Source organism: Nymphaea colorata, chromosome 4 (assembly GCF_008831285.2).
Source record: "Nymphaea colorata isolate Beijing-Zhang1983 chromosome 4, ASM883128v2, whole genome shotgun sequence".
Taxonomy (NCBI): domain Eukaryota; kingdom Viridiplantae; phylum Streptophyta; class Magnoliopsida; order Nymphaeales; family Nymphaeaceae; genus Nymphaea; species Nymphaea colorata.
Genome location: NC_045141.1, coordinates 19,012,422 through 19,024,471, shown reverse-complemented (window position 1 = coordinate 19,024,471; position 12,050 = coordinate 19,012,422). Strand labels below are relative to the sequence as shown.

Here is a 12,050-nt window from a genome sequence, read left to right as displayed (position 1 = left end):
AAATTTTAAAAACTTTAGCTTAACCTATATAAATTTTTGAAAAAAAAACATATTATTTTGACTTTTGTTAAAATTTTGAAATTATACTTGCATGTGTACTACCCTTGCATGTGTACTATCAGCCGTCACATTAAAAATTATATAAAGTAACCAAGCTAAGCACAAGCTAACTTAGATTAATTCCTACAAAGATAAAATATCAAGAAACTACCAAACACATAATTAGACTTGGGCATCGCGCTGGCCTAAGACCACGAAGCCCAGGCCCAGGCCAAGACTTGAAACCCAAGGGTGGGCCCAACCCAGTTAGGCCCGATTAAAATTTAAAAAAAATTAAGGTAAAATAATTTTTTAATATAAAATATTCTTTTTATAATATACATATATATATATATATATATTATTATTACTAAAATAATATTAAATAATGAATCGTGCGAGCCCTCCGGGTAATTTAGTAAGCATATAGTACATTCACCTAAACAAGACAGTTGAACGAGTAATCTCAATGAAGCCTGGAGATTGATTGCATGGGATACACCCATATTAACTCTGCACGCCAACTCAATATTTATTCTTGGATCCAACTGGTATGGAATGTTACACGTACCAATCCTTTATTGATATTGTTGAGAATACATACACACAAATTGGGGAGAGTGAGTTGCGTGCACGATGGTGGTACATTTTCTTTTTTTTGCTTATTTTGTGGATTTTTAATAAAGAAATGTTTTTTTTTTTTTTTTACTTTTTAGAATTTTTTTTGTCTTTGCAGGGGGTTCTTTTTTTACTGATTATGAGTATTCTGGACATTATACTGCTAAGTGCTCAATTTCTTGTACAGGAATTGATGCAGGTGCGCTCAAATCAGAGTTGTTGACGTCTCTTTTCTTGGGCATTTCTTTTTGTCCAAGTCTCGTCTTCCACACAGTTTCTTTTTGTCTAAGTCTCATCTTCCACACAGAAAGAGGCAATTCAATATTGCCAGATACATGAAGAAAGAGAGATTGAGGCCATAGAGACGTGGCTTCCACAAGAACAAGATCAAGGCGACCGCCATGTATGTGGTTCTCAATGAATCACGAGTCCAGTGTGGAGGCTCATTTACCTTCTCTAAGAAGTGCACATAAATTAATGGCAAGAAGGACAAGAGAATTAATGGCGTTTGTCCAAAAGTTAGGTAGCCTTTGCAGTGCCTAGTATTCGGAAGTCTGTACTTTATTTTACGAGGAGTCAAAACCACTACAAAAAGAATGCCGCCCTAAAAGAGTCTCCGTTTCTTTGATACAGACAACCACGATTCAAGTTCTATGGTTGCCTTTTCATGGAAGTTGATGAACATCTCCTAAAATTATCATAAGAGGCGAAAATTTTCTTTCCTTAGGTAAGATATAAGCTAAAGCCCTATCATATGGTTTAAGTTGTTGCATTTTTTAGAAAAAATAGGTGCATCCATCATTATCATTATGGATGTAAGCAAGCCTTTTCCAGACTAGATCCCTCATTATCACTCACTTCCCATGTCTTCAAGCAGCTATGGATGAGAGGTGGAAGAAACAGTTTAGATCCCTCATCGAATCGCCAACAAACAATAATCTGGTTCGGTTCCTTAAGAATACACACACGTACGTATAGACAAGTACCTTGTCACAAGTTAGCTCTCTCGTGAAGCATTATAAACTTTTGGGAGTTTCTCATCATGAACGAGTTTTTACGAATACCAAATGAACACTCTTCTATTATATATAATCAATAAAAAATGAAAATTTTCTCAAAAAAGATCAAAGAAAAATACATGAGTTTCCACACACGGTTATCAGAAATCATCTGGCATGGATCCAGGACGATACTTAATATAAGTAGCTCAAAGCTCTATGTCGATATTGGGGATTGTAGTGCAAGAGATGGAAGAGGTTGGAAGGCTGCTTCTTCTTCTTCTTCTTCTTCTTCTTCTCCTTCCTTGTGCGATGATTGGATGCTACAGATGAAATCTTGGATGTTACGATCGGAGGAACCACCTTCATCTGCTGCAGCTCTAGACTCCTCCCTCCAGGCCATGGCATTCTTCCTCATCTCCTCTCCGCTTTCCCCTTCCATCACCATCTTCAAGCACCTTTTCAACTCTTCTCTCCCCAAAACTCCTGTTTCACTCTTCTGCGCGCGGATGCCGGTCCGCCATACATGCGAAATCCACTCGGAGTTCGTCGGCTGGTCACTCCACTGGGGCACACACACCATTGGCTTTCCACAGACCAAGCCTTCCAACGTCGAATTCCACCCGGCATGAGTAACAAAGCAGCCAACGGAGGGATGAGCCAGAACTTCGACCTGGCTGCACCACTTCACTACCATCCCTCTGTCCATAAACATATCACGGAAACTACTAGGAAAACCACCATAGTCCTTTGGTGGTCGCACCACCCATATGAAGTAGTGCCCCGACTCTATCAGTCCATAGGCAATCTCATCAATCTGAGCCTCTGTCAGCGTCGCCATGCTACCAAATGAAACATATACTACTGAAGCAGGCGGTTTAGTGTTTAGCCAATCGACTATGACTGTACCTCCATCATCTTTTCGTTTTTCGCTTACTAAGTCGCCACCAAAGCTAGAATCCTTATGATCTTTTTTGCTCACGTAGGCTGCTGGAACCAACGGGCCTACGGTGATGGGAAGGATGTGGAGGTCTTTCAGGGAAGACAGAGTCTCCGCTTCAAGTGATTCAAAAGAATTGACAAGAACCCACCTAGATTTAGACTCTTTGATCCCTTGAAACATGTGATTTAGAAGAGGCAATGAAAGGATGAAGGGATTGTCGGGAAAGAGGAAAGATGGCAGGGAATCGGAATTCAGGGACAGTGGCAGTCCTGGGACCTTGATTTCCTTATAAAGATCAAGGAAGAGATGTGGGGACTGGTGCAAGAAGTGGTAGTAGATGGCAAGGAGGGTGACTGGTTGGATCCAGAGAAGTGCAGAAGGGATGCCGAGCTCCGAAGCAACATCAGCAACCCAAGGAAGAAGAAAGTTGTAGACTACGCAGTCGACGGGTTGGCCGGCGGCAGCAAGGGCAAGGAGAAGGTCGGCAAGAGAGCGGGAGCCATGTTCTTGGAGGTGTTGAGGATAGTCTGGCTTGAAAATGTCGACTGTTGCCGGCTCAAAACCATCGGAGATTGGAGCAAAATGTACATTCATGTTGTCATTGTTGCTGCTGTTGTTGGCAGCTATACCGGCGGTTGAGATGGCTAAATGGGCATGAGTAGCGGTGACAAAGGTGGCACGAACGCCGCGCCGAGCTAAGAGCTTGGCGAGCTGAAGGGTTGGGTTGATGTGACCTTGGGCTGGGAAGGAGACCAAGAGAATGTGAGTCATTTTTCTTGAGCTCTGGTGGGCAATGGAGCTGCTTTACTTGCTTTATATAGATTCCTTTCGTAAGACTCGGCCTCTCATGGCCCCCAAATTCATGAAGAATGTGCACGTCTTCTTTTATATATGGTACACATATTGTTTCTATGGCCAAGAGTTTTTCTACGTGGCTCAACAATGGTTATTTGGATTGAGAGTGATTGCGTGCATACCATTGTTACATATCTGGTGTTTGTTAGATGCGAAGCAAGGGTAATCGTTTATGAGCTTTGGCCCTACTTTAATTTAAAAAAAAAAATCATTTGTTTTATATAAAAAAAATTAAAAATAATATTTCTTCCCTAGTCAAAATTTATAAATTTTAATTCAACTTCGCACTTCGCTCATGAATGAAAAATTTCTGGCTATACCCTTCATGCATAATTATATTCTATATATCATGCAGTGCATATAACCAACTTCCAGAGACCAATCGGACTAGTTTACGCTCTAGCTCTTTTTGTCGATAATAAATAAATTCTGAAAAATACATGCATTTGTTTGAGTCCAGCCAACGTGGAGGATCTTTCACCTGAAGCGTTTATGGTGCCGTTAACTCAAACCTGGATCCGTTTTTCCTCGTCGCTTCGAACCTGCTACATTTTTGTGCCTCAAGTCTGAGAATGCTGGATCTTAACTAGTTGGACTTGGATCTGGTTTGAGAAAACCAGACCCGAGCTCCAAGTTGGACCTGAATTTGATTGGGTCGGATCTCATTTGTGGCAGATTTGGTTGCGCTTGAGTTCAAACAGGATAGTTTATTAACGGCATTATTTGGACGAATCGATGAAAAATGCCATCACATGAGAACCATTAGTTGTTTATAGCTTAATAACATTCACTACAAATTGGTATTATAAAGTAAACGATGGAAGTTTTATTGCGTTAAGACACTTGTTTCAGTTTTTGTTCATTTATATGTTCCTAACTTGTTTCAGTTTTTGTTCATTTATATGTTCCTAACTTGCTCGAGCAAACTGTTTTAATCTTTGAATACATAGTCATAATTGTTTCATATCTTTTCGCGGCGCCAGCTATAATCTTTGCTTCGTTACAACTTTTTACCGATCAATTAGATGGTTACATATGCCATCCTCCTTTTTCTCCATTAAGAATGCTCTTAATTAAATATAATTAATTTTAAATTATCATAAATTGCACTTTTTAAATATAATTAAACAGTTATGTTAAATAAAACTCTCAAAAAAATGTGGGACCGAGTTTGTATACTACCCCGTGTATATAACAAACGCACGCTAGATGTAGAGAATATTACCAAAATATATGCTTATTTTTTATGTTCAAATATTGCATATGCATGTTCATAGGATAACAAGTATGTGACATAATAAATAAGTATGAGATAATAAATAAGCATAAGATAACACATAAGTATGAGATAACGAATAGGTGTGAGATAATAACAGATGTATAAGATAACACTAAATATAAGTATGGGATAATGTGTACAAGATAACAAAAAAATTATAAAATAATGAGATAATAAATGTATGAAATAATACTAAACATAAGTATAAGATCATGTTTATGAGATAATAAAATAATTTATGACATAATGAGATAACGTTATGAGCAAAACAAAAAAGACGAATATGTTTTTTTTACCGCTTAAAGAGGTATATTGGTCATAAATGTGTGCATATACGGATTGACAAGTTTTACCTTTATAGAATCTTCAAGTCTTTTTTTTGCATTTTTTTTGTCCTTACAAAAAAAAAATTGTATTAATTGTGAACATTTTTGTCATTATTAAGATGGCGCATGAAAATTGAGGAGGACATACTATACAACCAGCTTGTCATTAGAGTTATGGCTTGTGATGCCCTCTTTTCTAGTCAAACCAGATCTTTGGAGTTTATGTGGTTGCATAGACTTTCATGTGGCCGACCACCATTTGGTCAAACCCTCTTACCGACGTACCACTTAGGCAACTGGGTGTTGAGCGGAGCTACATGAGGGTTAGTGTGAGAAAACTATTTGCTCATTTTCAACAAGTTATATCTTCATATGGGTCAAAAAGCAAAAGTGTAATTGCTAATCTATTTGAGGTTCTAGACTTATTAAATGTGACATCTAGCTTTTTCTCTTTTGTCATTATTTTATCATGGAAATGCCAAAACTATCTTTGCAGTTGACAACCAAGATATTGTTGACATTTATAAGTTGAGTTAGGAAAGACAATTGCACAAAATTTTATATATATAACAGCAAATGAAATATTGTGGCCATCGGCCTCACAAAAAGACATGATCAAGTCATCCATGTGTTTGACCAAATGGCAAGAGAACTTATTTCCAAATCACACTCTGCTGCAGAGTTGAATGGCAAAGGAGAAAGAGAACAACCGTGGCACATACCAAGTCCAACTTCAAAGGGGTGCTAGGGGTGGGTATCGGGCCGGGCTGGGCTAGGCTCACTCAAGTTCGGCCCGATAACCAAATTCCTCGGCCCAGTGGCGGCCCGGCCCGACACCCAGGCCTAGGTGCATCCATTTTCCATTCCATCGTATAGCACACGAGAATGAGTTGTGTGTGCTGCTTGGCGCATGCAACAAATATACACTAAAAATGAAAAGGTTAGAAGTAAAGTTTATTTGAAAATTATTTAAAAATAAATATCTTTTTTAGTTGTTTTAACTTTTTTTTTTACTTTTATGAAAAGTTTTTTTTTTACTACTTAGAAATATTTTCATGAATTTTGTGCACCAGTATGACGTACATAACCTGCACAGGACCGTAAGTAACACCCAAAAAGATCAAAGTTGGCAAGCCCATGGCAGACATGAGGTCGGAAGACGTACACCCAGCAAACAACTGGCAGAGCGGCTGGTGTGGGCAATGCCCACTTTACATTTTTTTTTTCTTGCTTTTCCACATACACAAGGAAACACTCTTACATTGCCAACTATGTATGTTTTTTTGTTTTATAAGAAGGTTTCATTTGTTTTTTAGGCACCCACCTCTACTTATAATCAGCTTCAAGAAGGTGTGAAGGAAATAATTGAGCCCATGGTTAGTAAAAGCCAAGGTCATTGGATGACACCCAACTTCAGATTTTGAAGGCAAAACCTGATTTTTCGCTTAAAACTAAGTCTTAGAGTGGTTTACGTGCCATTAAACTAGGCTTAAAAAAGTTCAACACCACAAAAAGTAAATATATTATCGACGTCAGGAGTTAGGATTTTTTTCAGGAGCAAGCCAAATGGGGGTTGGGTTTTGTGGGTTGAATTTGAGTAAGGCCAAACTGAACTCACATTCAAAAATATGTGGAGGTAAAAAAAAAAAAAAATCAATTTTTACACTACAGTTTTTTTTTTTCATTTGGTTGGGGTGGGGCCATGGCCTAGGCACCCCCCCCCTCTGCCCCTGACGAAGGTCAACATCAGCGAAACTTTTATTGGCATTTTCTTTAGACACAAGTAAACATTTTGTTGATGCGTGCCGAATATAATTGAATAAATTATTACCGAAGTTATTGGTTTAATGATAGAGAATGAAAAATCAGACCCACTTCCGATTAATTATAAAAGGTTAGGCAGGGCGGAGGCAGGTGTGGGCACCATGGCCAATTGCCCATACAAACCCCTCAAAAAAATCAAAGCTGATTACATGCATTGTTTTAATAGTGACAAAAAAAACATATGATTAACACAAAAAAAAAAAAAGTTTTTGTATGGACATAAAAAAAATTGCAAAAAAAAAAGATTTTGAGGTTCGATAAAAATAAATTTGTAAGTTCTTATATGCATATTGTTATGACTAATATATCCCTCTCAACAGTAAAAAAGTGTTTTCATTTGTTCTTTATCATGTTAATAACGTTATTTCATATATTTGCGATTATCGCATCTCTTTTGTTATCTCATATACATTATTTTGTATCTATGTTTAGCATTATCTTATATGTCTATCATTATTTTATACCCCTTTTGTTATCTCATACACTATTTTGTACTTTTGTTTAACTTTATTTCATATATTTGTCGTTATCTTATATTTCTTTCGTTATCTCATACACATTATTTCATACTTCTATTTAGGTTTATCTTATACATTTGTCATTATCTCATATCTTTTTTGTTATCTTATATATTATCTCATACCTCAATCATTATTTTATACCACTTCCTATCATTATCTCAACACAAGAGTATGAAATAATGAGAGACGTTAAGGGTGGGCATGAAAGTAAATATGCATATTGGTAGTAAGGTTCACATTTATTGTACACTCGGTATATACACAAAGCGACATACAAAACTTTGTTTTTTTTAAAAAAAAATCATTATTTTTATATTGATATTTCATAATTAAAAATTTCTCATTTACATATTAGTACCTCTTAAAAATTTAAAATTCTATAATTAATGCCTTGATCATAATTTTCTCCCTCCGGTCTTGTGTCTCCAAATAAACGAATCGAGTTTTCAAAACTCATAAAAAAAATTAGTTTTCATAAAATTAAGTTTTACTAAAATAAGTTAGAGGAAGTATCATCCAAACCGTTCTACACCAGTTGAGTCTCACCCTCTTGAACCGTATTCAATTCACTTTACATGCATATTCCATGCGTCAACCGCCATAGAAATACAAGACACAAAGGGATGCACATGTTTTGCGCCTAGTGCATTCCCACGCCCAGCGAATCGCGTCGTGCTCATTCTACATCCGGTTAAGAGAACAGTGGAAGGAAAAGTGAAGCATCCATTGCAAATGACTGTATAGACTCTAGACACAGGAGAACAGTTGCATTCGAGACCACATTTGTTCTTCTTGTTCCTGAGTGAGTGAACTGGATGTCTCACTCTTGGTGTCATCACGATCAAGAACAATAACCAAACCCCTTTAAAATATTTAACCAACAAAAATGGGAGACAACACTAAAACTTTTCATAGCAAATAGCGAACATAAGACCCAAGATTGTTCAAGAGAGTGAATTTCAACTCTAAATTCCAACGGCCAATAGAGATATGCCTATGCTCCAAACTGGTTACCTTCAAATAAACCAAATGGACGAGAAATCAAGTTTGATTTTTCATTGATAAAGACCAATGGCTGAGCTAGAAAATTTTGATTAATAACCACTGTTTTAGAAAATCTCATTTCACTTGTTGTGCGTCACCTGGGCATCCGGCTCACCCAAGACCATGAAACTCGAGCCTCGGGGTCCGGCCAAATTAAAATAAAAAATATTTTTTTAATATAAAATAAAAATTTTTAATATAAAATTATATTTTTAATAATAAAAATTAATATTAAATAATATACCAGTTCGAACTGAGCCTCGTCGAGTCAACTAAACCACTGCTGACCTGACCTATTTTGTTGTAGTGTTTTTTAAGAGGCATATATGCAAAGAGCAAATAATTGTAAGTCATCTAAACTCAAAATTTTTGAGCTGGTGTGGTCAACTGCCCGCACAAGCCTATATGTAGCTTTGCTGCTGGCACCCAATGGATGGTCCTGGGAAATTTGGACGTCATTTAAGTTAATCAATAGATGGAAAATTCTGTGGAATTTTTTGGCATTTTATTTTACGCTTATGAAAGCGCAACAAACTTGGGGACATTTATATTTTAATGTATGCATGTCTTGGGCGTTGGATATTGTCAAAAATTTCTTTTTCCAATGTTTTACTTGGATTGACGAGTAAAAAGAGACCATTACTAGTCTCTGTATGGATGACAATACCAATCTGCCATTAATTTACCTTTGCTGGAAAATCCAAATGATCACAACTTGCCCTCAGTAATTTCAGTTTAACTCTAAAAATGGACAACAATCAGTTAACAACTTTTTTTATAAGTCTTTAAAGATCTATCATAATCTACAATTTAGGACTATACTGCTCATAATAAAGTGTTACACATCAACTACTCAAACATTGACTAATTAGTTTTGGAGTCTAATTCAGAATTAGATGGAACTATACACAAGTTAAATTTTAATTGAATTGAAAAGTACAAACGCCCAAATACAACATGTACTGGGACAAGATGTTATAATTTGAAAATAAATACTGTTAAATATGATTTCCTTTTTTTCCCAAATTTGCATGACACATGAACCATGGTAACCTGTTTGCAATTGAAATAACAAGTGTAAAATAGTACGTGCATATATTGGAGAGTCTGTCCACCCGAATCTGTTTCATGACCATATTGGAAAAAGCAGTTGGACAAGAATCATTCATTGAAGGCTCAGATGATCAATTGGCAGAACAAAGAGATGCTTACACGCTCGAAGATGAGATACACCTGCTTTATGCCTTTCTCCTGCCCCTCTCAAGTGGATCAGTCAATATATCAGTAGTGGAAAACACAGGAACAATCCATTATGATAGTGCCCGTCTTGTCGTCGCAGTTTCAGCATGGCCGCTTTGCATTTGAGAGAGAGAGATACCCTGAAGAGGCCGAAACCTCTCTCTCGCTCATACCACCTTTAAGGTTTAAAGCTGTTTTGGAACCTGAGCGAGGAGCGATGCACTCACCAGGAGAAATTTAAATTGCTAGCTATGGATGGATGGATGGCCTTTGTTTCATCTATATAATTGCCGTGGAGCTTAGATCAGATGGTTTACTCTAATGTGAGTGCACCTTAAAATCATAATTTTAGCATACTATATCTGAAAACCATATATTTAAGTTTTTTAATAATTTTTAGTCCACATAGCATTCCTTAGTTCCATCGATCTCATGGTGAGTAAAAGGGGTGCGTGACTTGTCTAGAATTATATAAATCATGGTGTGCTCGATGCACCTTTCAACCAACGGACAAGGATATGAAATCATAGAATTTAAAATCTCAAGGTGAGAGGTAATCAAGTGCCCTAAGTGAAAACCCAACCAAGGCCAATACATTCCACATATATATATAAATAAAAGAAAAATCCACAATTGAAAGAAGACGCATTTCGAAATGATAGACTATTTAAGTTTCCAAATTGCGTTTGCATTTTCTTGAGCTCAACAAAAGGAACGTCGTAGTTTAAATGTATATTACATCAGAGGTATTGGTGAACAATGAGTCGAGCTACTAGAGCTGGATTCTTTAAAGCTCAGCTCGGGAACAAGTTTGAGTTGAGTCATTTGTTTAACGAGTGGAGTTCGAGTTCATGAGTCGACTCGTTCAAATAATCGAGTTGAATTCGTGTTCAACACGTAACTGCCGAGTCGAGCTCGAGCCTTAATCAAGTCAATATATTCAAACGAGTTGCGAGTTTGTCGAGCCTTAATCGAGCTCGAGCTCAACACGTAAACTGTCGAGTGGAGCTCGCGCTGCTTTCATCGAGCTATTCTTGAGTTTGAGCCGGGTCGAGGTTGAGGTTTCACTAGTCGAGTTGAGCTGAAACTAACTGAACTCATGCTCGACTCGGCTGGTGTTTACCCCGAATAAGAGGCATAGCACAAGGAAAGAGGGCCCTAGTTGGGCCTTGGATGAAAATAGAATAAGAAACGTCTCTGAGTAAAAATTTCTGGGCACATTGCAGCTTTTTTCGACTTTGTTGGTCATTCTAAAGTTTGTTAAAGATGCATGTACGGGACTTGGTAAGCCTCAACACCCAGAGAACATCGAACAAATTTGGCACAGACTGTTACCGACTCAGCACCTCTAATAATAAGCAAGGTATGAGTTGATTCACTATTCAGTTTAAACAAGTAAAAAATGACATGCATGATCCTCTATAAATAGAAGCCTATGAGTACTAATCAGATATAGGGATCCCACATAACAACGATTCAAACAAGCAAATAATAAATAATAAAATGACTGAAGATAATAAAATAATGACTCGAACAAAAGAAGACAGAGAAACCTGTCCGCGAGATGCTATAAGAGCTGTTTGATTATATTCGATGCACCTAATTCAAATAAAGGTTAAGTTTATTACACAGTTTAAGAAGATTGTTTTGCTTCATTTTTTTTTTCAAACATTTTATAATAACACCTAATGCCAAACAGTATACACTTCTGTCCCAAGAAGATTGTCATGACAATTTGTATAAAGGAAATGCAAATACTAATCATTTATCAGTTAATTGAACCATCTTTTATATTCATGGTTTTATATTTATGGGTGAGTACAAACTTCAGCTTTTGGCCTCCCCCAAAGGTGTTGATGATTCAATCAATAAGTTCCTTTTTAACACAAATAACCATCTTTTATTTTACAAACGAAGAGTAAACGAGAGTTAAAACTCCCAATAAATCTTTTTTTTTTTTTTTTTTTTTTTCCAACGAAGTATAGAATGATCTATTCGGTCCATTGGTTGGACCCAGACTAACTTGGCCCAGCCACCCTTTGAGATCCAGATCCAAAAAGGAATTTGGATAGCGTCCGTCTAAGTGGGTCCACACTAACTGTTTTCGAAACACCTCGAACTTGGCGTGGCATGAGATTCCCACCCACATACTCCAAAAAGCGCCTCCTTCTCTTCCGTCCGATATGGGGAATCGGACGGACTTCAATCCCCATGGCTCCTCGATTTCAGATCGAACGGCCCAGGGCCTCCTTCGCGCTTCGAGACAATTCGTTTGGCATGCACCCATTCAGTCCCCGGGAGGGAGGGACAAGACAGTAATTTTCTGAGGTCGCTTGAGGAAAACCTAACGCTGCGTCCCACCTC

At 37.3% G+C, this 12,050-nt stretch overlaps 1 protein-coding gene across 1 annotated transcript; it reads right to left on the bottom strand.

Moving 5' to 3' along the window:
• Positions 1–1,753: 1,753 nt before the first annotated feature.
• On the bottom strand, positions 1,754–3,478 carry LOC116253351 (UDP-glycosyltransferase 75C1-like). The gene has a single exon (XM_031628126.1). The coding sequence runs from the start codon at positions 3,367–3,369 to the stop codon at positions 1,873–1,875; it is 1,497 nt and encodes a 498-aa protein (XP_031483986.1). The 5' UTR covers positions 3,370–3,478; the 3' UTR covers positions 1,754–1,872.
• Positions 3,479–12,050: the final 8,572 nt, after the last annotated feature.